At 42.8% G+C, this 22,500-nt stretch overlaps 4 protein-coding genes across 4 annotated transcripts in view; 2 read left to right on the forward strand and 2 right to left on the reverse strand.

The window, feature by feature from the left end:
- slc30a4 (solute carrier family 30 member 4) overlaps positions 1–3,179 on the reverse strand; it is a 19,852-nt gene extending 16,673 nt beyond the window's left edge. Inside the window, exons 1-3 of the mRNA XM_084408546.1 lie at positions 3,091–3,179; positions 1,435–1,839; positions 1,216–1,362 (exon numbers count right to left, since the gene is read on the reverse strand). Coding sequence (XP_084264672.1) covers positions 1,216–1,362; positions 1,435–1,792 — 505 coding nt within the window. The 5' untranslated portion in view covers positions 1,793–1,839; positions 3,091–3,179. The remainder of the gene's footprint in view (positions 1–1,215; positions 1,363–1,434; positions 1,840–3,090) is intronic.
- Positions 3,180–3,774: 595 nt separating this feature from the next.
- Positions 3,775–6,764, forward strand: bloc1s6 (biogenesis of lysosomal organelles complex-1, subunit 6, pallidin). The gene is made up of 6 exons (XM_084409053.1): positions 3,775–3,952; positions 4,175–4,235; positions 4,361–4,484; positions 4,774–4,861; positions 4,927–5,013; positions 5,902–6,764. The coding sequence occupies exons 2-6, from the start codon at positions 4,193–4,195 to the stop codon at positions 6,028–6,030; spliced, it is 471 nt and encodes a 156-aa protein (XP_084265179.1). The 5' UTR covers positions 3,775–3,952; positions 4,175–4,192; the 3' UTR covers positions 6,031–6,764.
- Positions 6,765–16,235: 9,471 nt separating this feature from the next.
- mibp2 (muscle-specific beta 1 integrin binding protein 2) lies at positions 16,236–20,645 on the reverse strand. The gene is made up of 8 exons (XM_084409905.1): positions 20,344–20,645; positions 19,560–19,650; positions 18,565–18,613; positions 18,253–18,430; positions 18,089–18,160; positions 17,873–17,979; positions 17,139–17,233; positions 16,236–16,450 (listed from the first exon to the last, which is right to left on the reverse strand). The coding sequence occupies exons 1-7, from the start codon at positions 20,367–20,369 to the stop codon at positions 17,145–17,147; spliced, it is 612 nt and encodes a 203-aa protein (XP_084266031.1). The 5' UTR covers positions 20,370–20,645; the 3' UTR covers positions 16,236–16,450; positions 17,139–17,144.
- A 757-nt stretch (positions 20,646–21,402) lies between these two features.
- LOC311290647 (CDC42 small effector protein 2-like) overlaps positions 21,403–22,500 on the forward strand; it is a 5,900-nt gene continuing 4,802 nt past the window's right edge. The window contains exon 1 of the mRNA XM_084409260.1: positions 21,403–21,624. The gene's annotated coding sequence lies outside the window, so the exon portion shown is untranslated. The remainder of the gene's footprint in view (positions 21,625–22,500) is intronic.

Below are 22,500 nucleotides of genomic sequence, written 5' to 3' on the forward strand. Positions count from 1 at the left end.
GCGCATTTGCGCGTGCAATTGAAGAGTGCGCACTACTGCAGTATAGCGGCTGAGAGGACAGGAAAGTCCGTGTTTCTGAGGTGAGAGACTTTGCTTGTTGTCTTTGCTCTGCTGATGGCGCGTCACGCATGGCAACGACGTCACAGATAGGCAGACTGAATCGAGTAACGTTTAACGCCTTTATCATTAAAAGTGCTAAGAAAAAACATCCATATAAAGTCTGACGTGCTTAAATCCAATGCGTTATTTCCTAGTATCGATACAATCGATTCATTACCTTTTAAAACGATGTTAGATCGATATATGTCGTCCGGAAGACCAACTTGCCGAGCACAGATCGATGTAGTTGGATCGTAGGAATATAAATCGATACATCGGTGTAGTTGATGAATCGTTACACCCCTACTCCGGAGCGACTTGTAGTCCGGAAAATACGGTAAGTTATTTATTCTCTCTGTGCGGACCGGTACCAGTCCGTGGCCCGGGGGTTGGGGACCTGATCTATAGTGTCGTATATCTGAGGGAAACGTTTCTGGATGGTTTCGATTGGAGTGAAGAAGAGAATTGTTAAAGTATGAGTAATGTGAACGAGAATCGAGATAACTCAGGGTTTAGATTAACCCAGGGGTTAGAATGACCCAGGGTTTAGAATAGACTGACCTAGGGGTTTAGAATAGACTGACCCAGGGTTTAGAGTGACCCAAGGTTTAGAATAGACTGACCCAGGGTTTAGAATAGACTGACCCAGGGTTTAGAATAGACTGACCTAGGGTTTAGAATGACCCAGGGTTTAGAATAGACTGACCTAGGGTTTAGAATGACCCAGGGGTTAGACTGACCCTGGGTTTAGAATAGACTGACCCAGGGTTTAGAGTGACCCAGGGGTTAGAATAGACTGACCCAGGGTTTAGAATAGACTGACCTAGGGTTTAGAATGACCCAGGGGTTAGACTGACCCTGGGTTTAGAATAGACTGACCCAGGGTTTAGAGTGACCCAGGGGTTAGAATGACCCAGGGGTTAGAATAGACTGACCCAGGGTTTAGAATAGACTGACCTAGGGTTTAAAATGACCCAGGGGTTAGACTGACCCTGGGTTTAGAATAGACTGACCCAGGGTTTAGAATAGACTGACCTAGGGTTTAAAATGACCCAGGGTTAACTAGCTGAAGTGTGAAAAGCCTGAATGAGCCGGTGTACTGAGAAGAGGACGCACCGAGCCGATGGAGGCCGAAGGTGAATCTGTGCGTCGGTGGTTTAGCCGAGAGCCAGAGTGCTAGCAGAGACACGATGATCCCGATCAGATCCGTCAGCATGTGCAGCGCATCCGTCATGATGGCCAGACTGTTGGCCACGTACCCACCTGAAAGACAAACCCAGTGACAGGAGCAGGCGACACACACACACACACACACACACGCGCCCCGACGCTCACCTATCAGCTCGCCCACCATAAACAGGAAGTAGAGCAGAGCGGCGAAGCCCAGTTTCCTCATGATCCTCCGGCGCCGGACGCTCTCTCGACTCTTTCGGCACCCGTCACACGGCTCCGGCACCAGACCCGACGAGGAGCCCAGGAGCGAGTCGTCATCGTCCAACACACGCGTGACCGTCGACCCGTTAGCCGCCGGGAACTCGTCCGCCTCTCCCGACACCACTACCTTCAGCTGGCTGAACCGGGGCGTCTCGTCGTCCTCCAGGTCCTCGGAGAAGTCGAAGGCGGCGTCGCTGAGGTGCCAGTCCTCCGGCTCGCGGCGAAACACCGACCTCACGCGGCCCATCAGGCCCGACATCTGAGCGAATCTCTGAAGCTGTCTCGCGGGTCGAAGCGCCAGGTTACCTGCAACACAGCAGCTCAGGTCAACTTCACCAACACACAACAGCAAACATCATCACATATCCCAGCAAGCAATTTGCGTTGAAAAGACGTCTAATAGCCGTCCAAACACAGCCTCAACAAGGCCAAATTTGGGCGGTCAGTGAAAACTTAATACACGTCTAACCAGAGCCCAAAATTAGACTAGTCATCAATTAGATCACAATGAAATGAGTGAAGAAATGAAACCAAACACCTTGTAATCACTGTTGACTTTGCTTACATGATGGACTATCACACATCTCGCAAGTTATTCTGGCAAAAACGACATGTAACCAAATTCAAGATGATTTTGTCTAGAAATGTGTTACTCGTAGCCGGAGTATATCGGGTCTATAGTTAACCGAGATGGTGAAATGGCGGATTTTGCTTGCTGGGTATAGACCCGATATAGTCCAGCTATGAGTAACACACTTCTAGACACTTCTTGAATTTGGTGTTTGGTTTCATTTCTTTGACATGTTCTATGCGTAACCTATGCGTCTATTCTTGGGCTCTGGTTTAGACGTCTATTAATTGTTCACTGACAGCCTTGTTTCAGCCTAGACGTCTGGCTGTGTTTGGGCGGATATTAGACGTCTTTTAAACGCAGAACTGCTTGCCGGACACCGGGACTCTCTGAAGCGTCGGTGCGGGAGGAACTGACACTGTCTCGCGGGTCGAAGCGCCAGGTTAGCTGGAACACAGCAGCTCAGGTCAACATTACCAACACACAGCAGCTAACATCATCAAATACAGACTCGGTCAAATAAAGCAACTCTAAAACACAAGAGTCACTATTGAGCTCCATTCAGTTCAGTGTTGTTGATTCAATTCAATTCACATTTATTTGTACAGCGCTTTTCACAATACACATCATTTCAAAAAGCAGCTTTACAGAAAAGACAAGAGTCCACATTACAATTTAGAGAGACCTGTTATCAGAGGAGACTGTCTAAGTTATGCATTTTAGGTATTAATTTAAACGATGTAATAATTTAAGGCAGAAACAATGAGCTCATTGAAGTAATGAATACTTGTTTGTTAACAAATTATGATGACATTTAGAAAAATGGTAGCATTGACTTCAGAGACAATGATGCACAGTTCGTCAGATATGAAACGCTACAGCACAGAGTTTGTTTAGTGTGTTCATCAGTGTTTCAGCGCGTTCATGTGTTTCAGGACTGAATGTCAGCGAACACACACTGAAAACATCATTAAAAGAGTACAAACCTTCCTAAACTCTGCCGTTCGCTGGTTCCGTCCATTGCGGTGTGAGTTTGGGGAAATCTCTGAGTGTGTGACTGTGAGTGTGTGTGTGTCTGAGAGAGAGAGAGAGCGCGTCCACTCTGCGCGCGTTCCAGCTCTACTGCAGCGTGCGCGCATTCAAAGTTCACATTCATGTGCAAAATTAACATGTAATTATATTATATTATACCTCTGTAGCACATTTCACTGTTGTATTTGTATGTGTGTATCAAGAAAAAATCATTGTGTTCAAGGTTACTTAGCAATAAAGCTATTTCTGATATTATTATATTATATTATATTATATTATATTATATTATATTATATTATATTATATTATATTATATTATAATGTATTATATTATATTATATTATATTATATTATATTATATTATATAGACCACTGCTGTATGAGAACTGAACTGAACTGAGCTGACGGTGACATAATTTTTGCAGAATTACTTTATAGATTAAATTAACTAATTTAATAATTGATGATCTTTCATTTGATCTTCGATCAAATGCATAATTTTCCTGTTTATCACTGTAAAGCTGCTTTGAAACAAAGGTGGCTTGACTCCGGTACAATCGTTCCGCCAATCGGAGGCGTCGCTCAGCGGCACGTGATTAAAGGCGGAAGTGCTCTCAGAGTGGCAGCGCGTCGCGTTGTGACTATAGACAGAAAACAGTCTCTGGGTCACATGAGCTTCGGTCACATGATGTTTGTGAGCCGCTCCTGGAAGCGTTTTCACTATCACATCAGGTTTGCTGACCGCCATTAAATACACAAGATAAAAGAAGAACCACTTTCATCTGACGGGAATACAGGAATGATGCGCTCAAGAGGGTTCGTGTTCAGACAGATGTGATCAGTGACGTACACACGATTACTGTGGTTCATGAGGAATCTTACTGTGTGTGTGTGTGTGTGTGTGTGTGTGTGTGTGTGTGTGTGTGTGTGTGTGTGTGTGTGTGTGTGTGTGTGTCTGTGTGTGTGTGTGTGTGTGTGTGTGTGTGTGTGTGTGTGTGTGTGTGTGTGTCTGTCTGTCTGTCTGTCTGTGTGTTTCAGGGGCTGCTGGTGACTGTGATGATGATGGCTAGACCGCAGGAGGAAAGCGAGCAGGACACAGGTGAACACACACACACACACACAGGCTTCAGATTTTTTTTAATTTTTTTTTTATATCACATTCACAAATGCTAGTCTACTTATAAAAACCTAGTTTTATGGTTATGTTGATGTGTGTGTTTGCAGTGTGTGTCGTGATGGAGGACGTGGTGTGTGTGGATGAGCACATGATCCAGAGACTGACTGAAGGATTCCTGTCTCACTATCAGCCGGAGCTCAACGCCTCCAAGCAAACCCTGCAGGAACTCACGTATGATCACATATAACACACGACTTACTGAGTCCACGCGTGTGCTAACACTGATGATCTGCTGCATATAACACGCGTGTGCTAACACTGATGATCTGCTGCATATAACACGCTTGTGCTAACACTGATGATCTGCTGCATATAACACGCGTGTGCTAACACTGATGATCTGCTGCATGAAACTTCAGTCAGTGACGTCCATCATTTGATCAGACTGCAAAAAAAGACATTTGAATTCAAACACTGCACTCCTGCACTGAAATCATCCTTTATTTGTTCTTACTTCCAGACAGAATCAAGTTATTTTGCTGGATACGCTGGAGCAAGAAGTCACGAAATTCCGCGAGTGCAACGCCATGATTGATCTGAACGCACTGGTGAGTTTTAATCGCGTGGTTTCTCTAGTGGAAACATCGTCAGACTGACAGCTGATGTGTTTCAGTTCACAGAGGCCAAAGTTTATCACAGCAAACTGGTGAACATTCGCAAAGAAATGATCGTTCTGCACGACAAGACGACCAGACTAAAGGTTTGAGCCGGGAGTCCTCTGGAGATTCATGCTTTACTGCTCTTCATGTTTATATGAAGCTTGTTTCTGCCAGGGAATAAAATAAAAAATTCTCCCTATTCTGAAGTTTTCCTAGAATTGTGAAATATAAACTCACAATTGTGTGGAAAAAAATCTGAATTGTGAGAAAAAGTCAGAATTGGGAGATATAAACTTGTGTTTATGAGAAAAGTCTGAATTGTGAGAAAAGATTTTGAATTGCAAGAAAAAAGTCAGAATGGCAAGGTATAAACTTGTGTTTATGAGAAAAAAGTCTAAATTGCAAGATATAGAATTGCGTTTATGAGAAAAGTCTGAATTGTGAGAAAAGGGTTAGAATTGCAAGAATAAAGTCTGAATTGCGAAATATAAACTTGCCTTTACGAGAAAAAAGTCTGAATTGCGAAATATAAACTTGCCTTTACGAGAAAAAAGTCTGAATTGCGAGAAAAGATTTTGAATTGCGAGAAAAAAGTCAGAATGGCAAGGTATAAACTTGCATTTACGAGAAAAAAGTCTAAATTGCAAGATATAAATTGCGTTTACGAGAAAAAAGTGAATTGCAAGATATAGAATTGCGTTTACGAGAAAAGTCTGAATTGCAAGAAAAGATTTTGAATTGCGAGAAAAAAGTCAGAATTGCGAGAAAAAAGTCAGAATTGCGAGAAAAAAGTCAGAATTGCGAGAAAAAAGTCAGAATTGCGAGATATAAGCGATTGAAAGAAAAGTCAGGATTCCGAGAGGAAATTCTTTGTTTTTATTTTTATTCCGTGGCAGAAACAAGCTTCCATACTTTACCCTGGGTTAGTATGCTTTGCCGTTTGAGACGGAACGACAGATTAAGAGTGAAGAGTGTATGAATGTGTGCAGAAGCGAGCGCTGAAGCTGCAGCAACACAAGCAGAAGGAAGATCTGGAGCGCGAGCAGCAGCGAGAGAGAGAGCTGGAGCGAGAGAGACGCCTCGTCGCCAAACCCGCCAAACGCTCCGGCGACGCCTGAACCAGCGCCTCACACACACTGAGCTCAGCCCCGCCCACTGCACACAGACTCCGCCCCTGTCACAGCCCCGCCCACTGCCCTCAGACTCTGCCCCTGTCACCCCACTGCACACAGACCCCGCCCCGTCACTGCCCCGCCCACTGCTTTAGACTCCACCCCTGCCCTCTGCACACAGACTCCGCCCCTGTCACACCCTTGCCCACTGCACACAGACCCCACCCCTGTCACTGCCCCGCCCACTGCTTTAGACTCCGCCCCTGACACACCCTGCCCTCTGCACACAGACTCCGCCCCTGTAACCGCCCCGCCCACTGCACACAGACTTCTCCCGTCATGTCCCCTCCTACTGCACAGACTCCGCCCCTGTCACCACCCCTGCCCACTGCACACAGACTCCGCCCCTGTCACCACCCCTGCCCACTGCACACAGACTCCGCCCCTGACACACCCCTGTCCACTGACCTCAGACTCCGCCCCTGTCCTCATAAAACAGATCTGAGAAACCTCTTAAACGAGTTGGACTCTCTGGGACTAAATGTGATAAAGATGCTCTGGTGACTCTATCATCATCATCATCATCATGTGCATTTCTATCCAGATAAATAATAAAACTGTAATGAAAGTGTTGGTGTGCTCTTTTATCAACATAATTTATTACCTTATATGATGCTCTTTTAATGTAAACAAATATGATAAAACTGTAACAATTTACAATAAAGTTTCAGGTAACACTTAACAATAAGGTTCTTTATTGAATATAAGGTCAACATTAGTTAACTACATTAATTAACATGAACTAATAATAAACTGCACTCAGCATTTATTAAAGGGGTGGTTGATTATGATTTGACTTCTCTAGCTTTAGTTAGTGTGTAATGTTGCTGTTTGAGCATAAACAACATCTGCAAAGTTACGACGCTCAAAGTTCAGAGCAAAGGGAGATATTTGCTTTTACAGAAATCACTTTTTAAGAACTACAACAAACGGCTGGTAGAGACTACACCACATTCCTCCCGGGTTAGTGACATCACCAACCCTAGAATTTACATAAACCCCGCCCCCGGAACACGATTTATAGATTATCATGACAGAATATGCTAATCAGTGACTAGAAGATAACTACTCATCAGAAACATAAATTCATCAACTAACCATTCAGAAATGTCCTGTTGCTTCTACATGTTGTCACTTCTTGAGTCTGTCCATCTTTGTCTGACTCCAGTTTGAACATAAAAGGCTAAAAGTTTTTGATATTTTCAGTGTGTGTGTGAGGTGAAAGGACACAAGCTCTTGAATCTCCGCCCCCTGTGCCGGGAGCAGCGGCTCATTTGCATTTAAAGGGACACACACAAAAAGGCGCGTTTTTGCTCACCCTCAAAAGTGACAACTTTAACATGCTATATAAATATCTGTGGGGTATTTAGAGCTGAAACTTCACACACACACTCTGGGGACATCAGAGACTTATTTTACATGTTGTGAAAAGGGCATTATAACACCCCTTTAATCTTTGTTAATGTTAATTTCAACATTTACTAATACTTTATTAAAATCTTGTTAACATTGGTTAATGCACTGTGAACTAACATGAACAAACAATGAACAGCTGTATTTTTATTAACTAACATTAACAAAGACTAAAAATACAGCAACAAATGTATTGCTCATTAGTTCATGTTAGTTAATACATAAACTAATGTTAACTAATGAACGTTTTTGTAAAGTGTTACAAAGTTTCAATTATTAACATTAGTTAACATGAACTAATAGCATTTAATGTTAATTTCAACATTTACTAATACATATTAAAATCCAAAGTTGTATCTGTTAATATCAGTTTACGCAATAATATGAACAACTATTTTTATCAACTAACATTTTAGTATTCTTGTAACATACTGTATATTACACGCAACTAACCCTATAATGATTTATATTATTCAGTATTTCAATGTACAATTACACTGTAACAAAGACACCTTAAAATAACGAGTTACACTTTATGTTACAGTGTAAGTATATATTTAAGTACTGAGTAATATTAATTAACTACATGTATTTACTATAGGGTTTGGTTGAGGGTTAGTTGCATGTAATTATGCATAATTTACTGATATTATTACTATGGTAAGTACATGTAACATATATAGGCCTAACAATGACACTGTAATAGAAAGTGTTGCCAAATAAAAGTGTAACCAAAATACTTTGCTTATTGTGAGTTCATGTTCACTAACGCATGAGACCTTATTGCAAAGTGTTCCGGATATTTTTCATACTTGAATGTTCATAAACGTGATTTGCGTCATCATGTAATATGTACTGAATATGTTAATGTGAGCGTCACTGGTTTTATGGAGTAAAATCATGCATGAGTTCGAGTGCTGGACTCCAGGTGGCAGCAGAGCATCATGGGATTGATACTGTGTGTCTTCAGTGTCAGGACTCTATGGAAAGCTTTAACAAAACATGTCCAAAAGGTACTATAGTAAAACTGTGTTCAGTTACAGACGTGCGTCAGTGTGTTAATGAAGCGAAGCCTGTGTAAATACACACATATATTATAATGTTCCTAAGTTATGAAAACATGATTGCTTGGTGAATGTTTGTTGAGAAGGTTCAGGTTCACACACACACACACACACACACACACACACACACAGTCCTGTTTTACAGCAAACAAATGATGCTCTTTTAATGTAAACACAAATGTGATAAAACTGTAACACTTCACAATAAAGTTCAAATTATTAACATTAGTTAACATGAACTAACAGCATTTAATGTTGATTTTAATACTAAAATCAGAAGTTGTTTCTGTTAACAATAGTTAATGCACTAACATGAACAACTGTATTTATATCAACTAACATTAATATAACTAAGATAAATGCTGTAAAAACATATTGGTAGCACTTTATTTTAGTGTCCTCGTTACACACTGTATATTACACGCAACTAACCCTGTAGCTCATTTATAAGACACCGAAAATAAAGTGTAATGACATTATGGAAAGCTTTAGTGTTTTTTTTTTTTTTTGCTGAATGTTTGTTGAGAAGGTTCATCAGACAGACACACACACACACACACACACACAGTCGTGTTTTCCAGCGGTTTTGAGTTGTCCCTCCTCTTGAGAAGGTTCATCAGACACACACACACACACACACACTGTCGTGTTTTCCAGCGGTCTTGAGGTGTCGCTCCTCTTTCCGCGCGGGCGTTGAATCCGCGTCTGGATTTGGATGTTTTTTGGGCCTGAAGGAGAAAAACAAACCAAACCCACAAACCCGGAGCCGCAGACGCTGAGCACATGTGGAGGAGACAGAGTAAACAACCCGTCTGTGTGTGTGTGTGTGTGTGTGTGTGTGTGTGTGTGTGTGCTCGGGCTCATAACAGGAAGTGGCCGCAGAGGTCAGAGGTCACGCTCGCGTTAGGTCTGCGGTCAGCCCGTTATGTGACGTCATGGTTTGTGTATCAGATTCAGACTAAATCCCAAATATAGACGTAAACTCGTTTCTGCTCGAGCGAAGGAACAACACACACCGACCCCGTGCGTCACACACACACACACACACACACACACACACACACACACACACACACACACACACTGCTGCAGGTAAATTAGTGTTTTAAGTTTTATTTTTGTATTTTCTGCTTTCATTGTAAGTTAAAGTTTTAGTTTTAGTTTAAAAAAAGAAAGAATCTAATATAGTTTTTATTCGTTATTATTTCAGCTTTAGTTTGAGTTATTTTAGTACATTAAGTTAAACTTAATGAAAATAAGAAATGTTGCTTTGGCAACTAGCTTAAATAAAAAAGGTTTAAGGGTTGTTGTGGCCATTCATTCACACACACACACACACACACACCAGTGTTTGAGCTCGAGAACACACACTCTGACAAGTGCAATTTTAGAAAAATGTTATAATCTCCTCGTAAACTTCGAAACCGTGAATCTGTGTAAACGCTGACGGCGTGCTCGTGTGTGTCACGTGTTTAGTCTATAAGTGTGTGTGTGTGTGTGTGTGTGTGTGTGCGCGCAGGTGTGTGTCTTTCTTTATAAACTGACCTCAATAAATGACTTGTCTGGCCTTAAAAATTAATAATACAGAATCTCTTTCATCGACCCGGATCTGTTTATCTGTGCTGAGGTCAAGAGTGTGTCATGACCTTTAACCTCTGCAAAGCAGTACCATGGTATCAAGATGGTAATGGGACATTCTACCAGAAACGTACATTATCTGTCCTTGAATTGTTACAGTGAATAAAAAAGTATTTCATCCCAAAATGTCTAAACCTGCCTCATAGTTGACTTCTGTGAGTTGTTCTGTAAAGCATTCATTAGGTTCTCATATATTTTTTTCTTTATTAAAAACACTTTTGAAAATTACAAATCCTCGTCCGTGTCCTCGTCCTCGTCCTCATCCTCGCCCTGGCCCTCGCCCTCGCCCTCGTCCTCGTCCTCGTCCTCGCCCTCGCCCTCGTCCTCGCCCTGGCCCTCGCCCTCGCCCTCGTCCTCGCCCGTGTCCTCGTCCTCGCCCTGGCCCTGGCCCTGGCCCTCGCCCTCGTCCTCCTCCTCGCCCTGGCCCTCGCCCTCGTCCTCGCCCTCGCCCTCGCCCTCGTCCTCGCCCTCGCCCTCGCCCTCGTCCTCGCCCTCGTCCTCGCCCTCGTCCTCGTCCTCGCCCTCGTCCTCGCCCTCGCCCTCGTCCTCGTCCTCGCCCTCGTCCTCGTCCTCGCCCTCGCCCTCGTCCTCGCCCTCGCCCTCGTCCTCGCCCTGGCCCTCGCCCTCGTCCTCGCCCGTGTCCTCGTCCTCGCCCTGGCCCTGGCCCTGGCCCTGGCCCTCGCCCTCGTCCTCATCCTCGCCCTGGCCCTCGCCCTCGTCCTCGTCCTCGCCCTCGTCCTCGCCCTCGCCCTCGCCCTCGTCCTCGCCCTCGTCCTCGCCCTCGCCCTCGCCCTGGCCCTCGCCCTCGCCCTCGCCCGTGTCCTCGTCCTCGCCCTCGCCCTCGCCCTCGCCCTGGCCCTCGCCCTCGCCCTCGTCCTCGCCCGTGTCCTCGTCCTCGCCCTGGCCCTGGCCCTGGCCCTGGCCCTGGCCCTGGCCCTGGCCCTCGCCCTCGTCCTCATCCTCGCCCTGGCCCTCGCCCTCGTCCTCGTCCTCGCCCTCGTCCTCGTCCTCGCCCTCGCCCTCGCCCTCGTCCTCGCCCTCGTCCTCGCCCTCGCCCTGGCCCTCGCCCTCGCCCTCGTCCTCGCCCGTGTCCTCGTCCTCGCCCTGGCCCTGGCCCTGGCCCTGGCCCTCGCCCTCGTCCTCATCCTCGCCCTGGCCCTGGCCCTGGCCCTGGCCCTCGCCCTCGTCCTCATCCTCGCCCTGGCCCTCGCCCTCGCCCTCGTCCTCGTCCTCGCCCTCGTCCTCGCCCTCGCCCTCGCCCTCGTCCTCGCCCTCGTCCTCGCCCTCGCCCTCGCCCTGGCCCTCGCCCTCGCCCTCGTCCTCGCCCGTGTCCTCGTCCTCGCCCTGGCCCTGGCCCTGGCCCTCGCCCTCGTCCTCGTCCTCGCCCTCGTCCTCGCCCTCGCCCTCGCCCTCGCCCTCGTCCTCGCCCTCGCCCTCGCCCTCACCCTCACCCTCGCCCTCGCCCTCGCCCTCGTCCTCAGCCAAACTGGAGCTACAGCTTTCATAGTTGGGTTATGCTAAAAACTGTTATTTAGAAAAAAACTCCATCGATAACAAGTTTAAGCTGTTATCATTCACATCACCTGATCAAAAACATGAAATTATATATAAATTCTACAAATAAATTCTACGTCTGTGCCCATGTTTTGGTCAGTCTGTCACGTTTACATAAACCTCTAGGGAATCACTCAGAGGAAGTGACATCACTGACCCAGGTGAAGCTGGCAATGATCAAGGCTGAATTATGTCATTGAATTGTATGATTTTAAGCTTGCTTTTGTATGGGTTTCTTTAGGAAGACGAGCTAAAGGGTCAGGCCCTGTCACGGTAAAACATTCCAGGAAATAATGAAGATGTTTTAAATCCAAAACATGTCTAAAAGGGTTACTGAAATTCCTTGCTTGCATGTTAACAGTTTTTATGCTAGCATGCTAGCAGGCTGAGTATGGCAGTTTAAAATGGCTGACCGTCAGGCCCTGTCACATTCCTGTGTGATACGGCCTTACATATTAATGTTATTGTTCTTTTTATTACATTTATTGCATATATTATGTATGTAACCCTTGCAATAGTATAGAGGGCCTGGTGCTTGATCTGTGTACACCTGTGGCCGTGGAAGTGATTGGAACAAGTCAAGTCAAGTCAAGTATATTTGTATAGCGCTTTTCACAATACAGATTGTATCAAAGCAGCTTCACAGTATTAAATTAAAATAATACAACAAGGTTTGTTTCTAGTGGAATTTATTGATAAAATCAAATTAGATATCCCCAGAATATCCCCAACTGAGCAAGCCAAAGGCAACAGTGGCAAGGAACCGAAAAACTCCATCAAGTGACCTAATAGTGTCCTAAAACTCCATCAGGTGACCCAATGGAGAAAAAAAAACCTTGGGAGAACCCAGGCTCAGTCGGGGGCCAGTTCTCCTCTGGCGTTTATTAACTAGAGGCCGGATTGTAATTTGAACTGTAAGATTAAAAATATTATATGAATGCCTGGCTGAAGAGATGCGTCTTTAATCTAGTTTTAAACTGGGAGAGCGAGTCTGAGCAACGAACACTATCAGGAAGGCTATTCCAGAGTTTTGGAGCTAAATGTGAAAATGCTCTCCCTCCTTTGGTGGATCTGGATATCCTAGGAATGAGAAAAAAGCCTTAAATTAAGTGATCTTAAAGAGCGCGATGGATTATAGGGCGATAGAAGATCCGTTAAAGGGATAGTTCACTTTGAAATTAAATTTTGGTATGTATTTAGCTAACCTCAAGGGCATCCAAGATGTAGGAGTCTTTTTTTCAGCAGTAGTTTCAATTTTGATATTTTTAGGTCAAACCGTTCTTGTCTGTCAGTCATATAATGCAGGTCTATGGTCACTATCTCAAAGAGCATGCACAGAGAAGTCCAAATTAAACAATTCCCCATCGTAAGTACACATTGATGGCCTAAGACACTAAACGAGCGGTTTTATATCGTTTTTACCGATAAAACGCACAAGAGATCACTTCCGGCGCTTTCCGGCGCTTGCGCAGACTAAGCCAGAACGTGCGCACACACGTCACACACCAAGAATCGCGCGCGCCCTCAGATCACTTGGACGTGGTTGTAGAGGTAAAAACGATATAAATACTGTTTGTTTTCTCATACAAACCGCTCGTTTCGTGTCTTAGGCCATCAATGTGTACTTACGATGGGGAATTGTTTAATTTGGACTTCTCTGTGCATGCTCTGTGAATTTCTTTTTTCAAATGCTTATAACTTTGGGTGTGGTCAACTTATTTTCACGAGACTCATCTAATTAGACTCCTGAATCCTTGCCGAGTCCCACGATACCAAACATGCTAGGTTTCACTTTACGGTTTGTGTAGCGTTGTGATTTAGCGCTTAAAAAACATTTGCCGATATCTTCGAAACCGCTAGTCCGATCGAGATGAAACCACCATCAGAAGTTTGGAAACATAGGTCGATAGTAAAAAGTATATGTCTAAATGCGAAAATATTGATGTTTAGGGGTAGTAAAATCCAATCAAAGTCATGTGTCAGTCATTTTTTACGTGTTTTTTCATATAAATGTCTATAACTCCGAAGCGAATTGAGATATTTTCACCAAAATTGACACACATATGTATGGGCTCACTCTGAGGACACATAAAAAAAGTGGTGGGACTGAGCCTCTTGGTGGCGCTATAATAGAACAAAACATGAAATTCCCATTGACTTCAATACAGTTTTGTGAGATAAAATGCTATACTAAACAAATGCATTGGTGTAATATTACGAAACTCAGAATGTGCCATCAGCACCATCCCCTGAAGGTACTCATAATATTTCGAGACAGCGCCACCTAGTGGTCAAAAGTTATAAAAACATTTCCAAAAAGGCTAATAACTTTTGAATAAATCTGGCTATTGAAATGCCACTGGTCTTACAGATTCCCTGGGTCAAGCCGAGAACATAGATACCACGTTTTCCTTATTTGGCCGAACTTCCTGTCCGCCATCTTGATTTTCATTCAAAACCTACTTTTTCGAAAAGGAGTTTGATTTTCACCAAAATCGAATCGTATCATCTCCAGACTCTGCCGACTAAAAGTTATGGATTTCGTGTCGATTGACGAAACCGTTTTCGTATAGCGCAGCAGCAAAGTTGAGGCATGATGCCAAAAGCACTATTCAGGCTTTATCTCTGCAATGCCTTGACATATTGACACCAAACTTTGTATGTGTCATTGTCACTTCACTCTGACCACATCACATCAGTTTTGTAACTGCACCACCTATTGGTCGAAAGTGATAATCCATTAAATCATATTTTTATTTACTGTTTCTATGATTTTTCGTGGAGGGATTTTTCGATTTTTCATTTTGCCTAAAATCCTCTTTAAATGTCTTTAATTGCTCATTGTTGCAGTTGGTCTGACACTTTCAGACATGTTGGCATGTCTTGTTCTGCTTGGCCCCGATAATTGCTGCATGCAGCTATATTTATATATAAGTTTATTTTTTTCAAGTTTAAGTTTATTAGTTTCCATGTTAGAAAGTAATTCAAGAATTGAGGAGCCGAACTATAAACACTGGATGAGTTCAGATTATCCAGACTCTCTTCCAGGGACTTTCCTGAACATGTTTAGCAGCTTCAGTGTGTGTGTGTGTGTGTGTGTGTGTTAGCAGCTTCTCGACCACTGAAGCCTGAGAGAAGATGATGAAGATGAAGATGAGTGACCTCAGTGTGTGTGTGTGTGTGTGTGCAGCTGCGGACACTCAGTGTGTGTGTGTGTGCGCGTGTGTTAGTAGCTTCTCAACCACCGAAGCCTGAGAGAAGATGATGAAGATGAGTGACCTCAGTGTGTGTGTGTGTGTGTGTGTGTGTGTGTGTGTGTTAGTAGCTTCTCAACCACTGAAGCCTGAGAGAAGATGATGAAGATGAAGATTAGTGACCTCAGTGTGTGTATGTGTGTGTGCAGCTGCGGACACGCAGTGTGTGTGTGTGTGTGTGTGTGTGTTAGCAGCTTCTCAACCACCGAAGCCTGAGACTTTCGTCTGAACGTCATCAGACGGAAACACACACAGAAGCTCCATGATGATGATGATGATGATGATGATGAGTGACCTCAGTGTGTGTGTGTGTGTGTGTGTGTGTGTGTGTGTGTTTCAGGTGTATGGACTGATAGCAGACCCTTCACTGGATTCATGTTCAGAAAGTCCATTTCTTTTATGCCACAATTATGCCGTTCTACATCTCAATTATAACATCAAAACTCATAATTATGATATGAAAAGTCAAAATTGTGACACCAAGTCATAATTATATAGGATTATCAAGTTGAAATATGACTTTCTATATCTTAACATTGTTTATTTAGACACTGTCAACTTTTGTCAATTTCAACTTGTCATAATAACAACTTCAGCTGTAGTTTCAACTTTTATGTAATAATTCTTACTTAGTTGTAAATTTTGACTTTTTATGTTGTAGTTATGACTTAGTTTGTCATAATTTCAACTTTTTATATCATTATATAGACTTTTTGATTTACAAAAGCATTAATTATGTGTTTCCATTGATTTCCCTCAAAGGATCCAGAACCCATGATGGTTTCGTCCAGACACACACACACACACACACACACACACACACACACACACACACACACACACACACACACACACACCAGTGTAAGGTCAGTGAGTTTGATCATGTGTTTCCAGTGAAGTGTTGAGTCGTGAGATACTGCAGTTATCAGTGGCAGACAGAGTGTGTGTTTAGAGCTCAAGAACACACACACACACACACACACACACGACTGAAACCATAATGACAGCTCTGCTCTCACTGACCGACGTAAACACACACACACACGTCACAGCCTCCACATCTGGAGGGAACAGACTCATTTCCAGTGTTGTGTTCCTGACCGGCTCTATTCACGGATCCGCTTCGGTTTACCAGAATAAGGAAGTATATGCTAATTATCCCATTATAATGAGCGTTTGGGTTTGGAAATGTGTAATGTAGTGTTTGCATGAATGACACACACACGACGGAGTTGCAGGAGCTTCATTTATTAGTGTGTGCTTGTATCTGCAACCATGCATAGACGACCCTCAGTCCTGGCATCGACTCAGAGCTTTATAATGCTTTATAACGCCGTGAAGCAATAAATACAGAGGATATAAAACTGATAAAAAACAACAGCGATGGAGTAACACTGTGGCGGGAGTCGAGACGAGCACTTCTCCTGCAGAGGCCCATCACACCTGAAACACACACACACACGTCACATGATCAGAAACACACGTCACATGATCAGATTATGGTCTAGAACAGGTCTGGGGTTTATGATCGCCACAACTCAAACACAGTCAAACCAACATTATTCAGACCTTCAACATTTCTCACATTATCAGATTATTCGCTATAGTTTAGAGAATGGTTATATAATATGAGCAGAACTCAGTTGATATTTGACTGGTTTTGTCCGTCCTTCTGTTAGACTGTCTCACACATGAATTATGTTGAATATCTGTCAGCTGTTAAATTTAACTACACAATTAGATAATACCAGTTTAGCTCAACCAATCACCAAGCAATGCTTCATTGTGTTCAGTCTGTGTGTAAAAAGAGCATTAGCAATTAAAGAAAACACACTTCAGCAAAACATGATCAGCTCAAAGAGTCCCAATCATGTGTATAAATGTCACTGGTAGTCTCTGTATGAAGAGTTTCTGGGTATAATATCTCACAGTTTCCTGTATTCTGCTCTCCTCACTTACACTCATGAGCTATAGTGTCCTGATCACACTAGTGGAGAATGTCAGAAATGATCTCTGGTGTCTGAATGATGTTTGGTGTGAGTGTGTGCGGCGCTTTAACAGAAGCAGCTCTACAGTGATGACAGTAACAGAGCTCTGTCTCGACAGCGCTCCAGGGTTAAAGGTCGTGTACCGCTGCTCAGGGCTGCTCCTGCTGGATGCGGTTCAGGATGTTTCCGAACACGAGGTTATAAAGCCGCTCCTTGGACATGGTTCCGTCAAGTTGCACTGAAACACAGAACACACACACCTGATAAACACTCCATCAGTGCGGACTCTCATCAGATGTGTGTTTAGCTGGAGTAGCACATAAAACACTGAATAAAGTCACATGTGTTCAAGAGAACACAATCATCACTTCCTGGTGCGAAATATCAGTGATAAAAGTGACAGTTTCTGCAGTGAATATATATATATATGTGCAAACACACTCTTGACTCCGACGGTTCATTTATTTCAGCTCAGTTTGTCATTTAAATTGTCACTTTCAACTTTTCATAATTTTGACTTTTAGTCTTTTTTTTTATTACAACTTTACATATAATATCAACCTTTATGTAATAATTTTGACTTTTTATGTCACAATTGTGACATAGTTTGATCATTTCAATGTCATAATTTCAACTAAATTTATCATATATTTTTTTTAAATCATAATGACTTATTTCAGCTTAGTTTCATAATTCATAATAATTTCAACTTTTTGTCATAATTACAAGAAGTTATATCAACTTTTATGTAATAATTTTGACTTGGTATGTCGTAATCATTTGTCACAGGTGTATTTTATGCATGTCTTCTCATCGCATAAATACAATCATACAATCAATATACCCGAATATAGACAGAAAGCCTCAGGGCACTCACCGACATCCACTCCTGAGTCTTCCATGATCTTAGTGTGTTTGACGTACATGGGCCAGACGTGTCCGTCGAAGAGACCGGGGGGGTCCGGCACGGCATAGTTCCTTGAGCTGACACACACACACACACACACAGTGAGATCAGGTGTGTGCTGAATCTTCTTCAAACACACACACACACACACACACACACACACACACACACGTGTGACACACTCACCTCCTCCTCTTTTTGCACTCTTCGTATGGAATGGAAATAAAGTATCGTTGGTCGAACACATCGATCAAAGGTCTGCAGAAGAGAGAGGCGTTCGGTTAGAGCTTCGGTCAGGGTCAGGGGTCAGGGGTCACACAACCATAGGTGTGTGTGTGTGTGTGACTCACCCGTAGGTGTAGAGCAGGAACCCCTCCACGATCAGGATGTGAACGTCGTCTCGGGAGCGTGGAAGGATCTCGGAGTCCAGGCTGTTGTTGACGCCGTGAGATCTCTCGAACTTCACCGGGTTCTGCTGCCATGCGGTGATGGTGCTCATCATGGAGTCCATGTCCAGAGCGCTGATGACTGCGCACACACACACACACACACACACACACACACACACACACACACACACACACACACACACGTGTGAGCGCGCCGCACACGCATCGCTTAAAATGATCATGCAAAACCACACGCACAAGCCCTTGGCTTACCATCATACTGCTTAAAGCCATCGTCACCAACTTCAATCTCATCTTGGGGCTGAAACATACACCAATGAGACGCACTCGTGTGGATCTGATCATCACCAGCGCTAGCCTGCGGGTCAGCTGACCAGGGCTGGGCCAACGTACGCTTCGAGAACAGAGCTTTTAGACGCTGCGTTCAGTCGACGGATGAATAAAACGCCACTAAACTGAATTCGTAGCTCCTGACGTCCAGTAATCGCAATAGTTTTGAGTCTCAGCTGTCAAATCCTGTCACTTTCATAATGAAGTTCAGTCAGTAAATGTGTGTTTGTGTCTCTTTAATGTTGAACCGATCAACTGTTGCTCTTTACTACTAGTTACAGCAGCAAATAAACATGATGAACATCAGAAGGAATGTTGAAGGATCCAGAACAAGAGTTTCAACCGCCGAAAGACGTCAATAAACAGGGTTCGTACAGACGCTGCAAAATGACATTTTTTAGTTTTTCAAGGACTATAATCAGAGATCGCACTTATCAAACAATATCTTTAGTATTTAAGGATTTTTTCCACACAGGCTGCAGTGTTAATTTTGCGTGAAAAGATTGTATTTGTGCGTTTTCAATATTTTTTTATTTAATATACATTGTATTTAAATAAGTCAAACACTTTTCAAGTCCCTCTTCATAAATATGGCTGTTTTCAAGGGTTTCCCAGGACTTAGATCTCAAAAAGTCAAATTCAAGCACTTTAAGCACCTTGTATGAAACCTGAGAACAATAATGTCATTTAAAGCCATTCGGTGTCCATAAACTCGATAGTCAGCTATTAAAATAACTCGAGGAGCGTTGTGATAAATGTATGCACTAATTGGGAGTCAATTATGTCATTAAAAAGTTTAAACCGTGAATTAATCGCGTTATCGAAGCCAATTGAAGTGGAAATGTAAGGTAATGAAGTTGTGGTTGCCCGGCCCTGGAGCTGAACGTGAACGTGAAGCTGTTTCTGCTCACACTGACCTTGAAGAAGTCGTCCTGATGAACCACACAGCAGTTCGGCAGACTCTTGATCAGGCCGTCCGTCAGCGTCGTCTTACCGCCGTTGGTGACCCTGAAACACACACAGCACATTACTGACCTGAACACACATGCTGTTATTACACACATGCCATATATGTCAATCATTCGGCACCAAAACACCACAGTACCACCAAGCCTTTACTTCACATTATTCTCTTTACTCATTGTTTTAGGTTAGATTTGTCTTGATGATTATAACTATTTTGTAATGATTTCTTGTATGGTTTGTATATTATTCTGTCAGTTTTATTATATAAAGTGCCTTGAGAAGCTGCTTAAAAGGTGCTACATAAAATAAAGTTTATTATTTTTACTTTACAGTATTACACAAATGGCTACTTTTCACCTGTAGCCCTTCGGACAGATGTTAAAACCATAACATTATAAACACACATCCCATAAATAACACGAACTGCGCGTCACACGCTCACAATGGAATCAAGTAACCGTTACATTATTATACCGAAGTAATCGTACCGTCTGACAATTTTTCAGTTATTTTTTATTTTTTTGATGTAACTGTAATCAAAAAGACGTAATTCATGACGCTGATTTTATCTGTGTGAGTTAATTAATTAATAACGCCTCAGAATCTTTGTAACGTCTTTTTGATAGATAGCACTCTGGCGGGAAATGCGGTTGCTATGGTGATTTGTTTCCCAAATAGAACGAGAGGTCGCGCGCACCACGCGGTCTGCATCGAGCACGCGCTCCACTCACTCACCCTCCGATGCCGATGATGAGCTTCATCCTCAAACCGAGACAGACGCGCAAGAGAAAGTCGTGGATAACACCGCTTACGGACCGATGACCGTACGAAGGAAAGCGTGAAAAGAGAAGGTTAAAGGAAATGTCAACTACTCGAGTCCTCCATGACGCTGAATGAAAGCTGGACGATGGCGCTTCCTCGCGATCTTCCACCAAGAGAAACTAGAGCGCTCGCGACGGCTCAGACACTACCCTCTGCTGCGCGCTGATTGGCTATATAAACACAGCAGGCCAGCGGAAGCCACACCCGCGCCAATCAGAGAGCCGGATCCTTCTCCTGCTTAAGCCCCGCCCAGCGTGGGTGGCACGGGATATTTTTGTGCTTCCTGATATTCCTTCGCCATGCGAGAATGGAATTTTTTATAAATGGCTAAAAAAAAAAGGCTGATATTTAAAAAAGAAGAAAAAAAAAGGCTGATATTTAAAATGGATGAATCTTGGTTTTTCTTTTGACTTCTTTAAAAAAAAAAAAAAGTTGTGTCTGTTAACATTATTTAATGGACCTTAACAAAAAAATAAACAGTGTTTTTATTAAATAACGTTAGCAAAGATTAATAATAACTTTATTAATAATAATAATAATAACTAAAGTTAATTTTAGTCAATGCGCGTTAACTAATGTGACGGTATTGTAAAGTGTTACCATTATGTTTATTTCATGAACAAAACACACACACAATAAAATATAACCTTTTTCTAATTATTCCGTTTAATGTAGTTTCCCTTCTGCTAATTCTCCATGGCTCGTTTATTCCTCATGGATTCAGATCCACATTCCACATGAATCTTCTCAAAACAAACACTTAAAATATGCCACTGCCATGCGCCTCAAAATGAAGCATTATAAATGTTTAAAATATAAATTCTTATGGTGTCCAGGCTCATTTTAGTTTATGTTCCTAATTGTTTAAACAAGTTCTTACAAACAAAAAGCGCATATCTGATATATCCTGTAAATAAGTGCATGTCAGGTTCCTCACACTGCATGAGCGGCGCCCCCTGGCGGAGAAACAGCGCGCTTTCATCGGGCACATTTCTCTCTCGTGCTTATGTAAATCCTCGCGGTTTGTCTTGTTGTTGTTCAGTACAATTAAAGTGACGTTAAACAATAGTTGAGGTTAACGCGGCGCTAGCAACACATTAAACTACATGTCCCATGATTCATTGTGCGGAGCGCGGCGGAAGTGGGCGGAGTCAGCGTCAGCTCTCTGACAGACACTTTCAGGAAGTGCTCGAGGTAAGGCATCACATCTTCCCGTTTTATTTAAACATTTCTGATAAAAAGTACTTATATAGGCGCGAGATATTTAATTAAAGCTTGTCTTTTCAACTCAAATGTATGTTGTTCCTGAAACTGTGCTGAACGAGAGCTTGTTTGATGGTTAGCATGCTAGTTTGTGGCTGAGGTTTCCTGCTGCGCGACTGTATTTGTTCATATTAGAGGAATAATGATTTATATAATATTTCACAGCTTTTGACATGTGTAAGAACTCTAGACCGCTGTATTATAGTCTACCTTCAAATAAGATTCTGTCGTGTGAGACTCAGATTTGATCTGATAATAATGAAATCGATTATAATCTGAAGTTTGATGGTTTTGTGGGTGAATATACAGTAAAGTGTAATTTATTGCTGTGATCAAAGCTGAATGTTCAGCATCATTACTCCAGTCTTCAGTGTCACATGACCCTTCAGAAGTCACTCTAATATGAGGATTTGATGATCAACAAACATTTATGATTATTATCAGTGTTGAAAATAATTCATATTTTTGTGGAAACTGTGATAAATTACCATTGAAGTCAGTAAAATTAAAGAAATGAATGTTTTTATTGATTAAAGACGCATTCAATTGATCATTTATAGTTTAAAAAGATTCTATTTCGTATAAATGCTGTTCTTTAGAACTTTCTATTCATCAAAGAATCCCGAGAAATGAAATATATCACAGTTTCCGTGGAAAACATGAACTAACGGGTGTTTCTCGCCCTAACATGAGCTGTGTTCAACACTGATGATAATCATAAGTGTTTGTTGATCATCTAATCCTCATATTAGAGTGACTTCTGAAGGGTCATGTGACTGCAGTGATGATGCTGATTTACTGTATATT

The sequence above is a fragment of the Rutilus rutilus genome, assembly GCF_951802725.1.
Source record: "Rutilus rutilus genome assembly, chromosome: 5".
NCBI lineage: Eukaryota > Metazoa > Chordata > Actinopteri > Cypriniformes > Leuciscidae > Rutilus > Rutilus rutilus.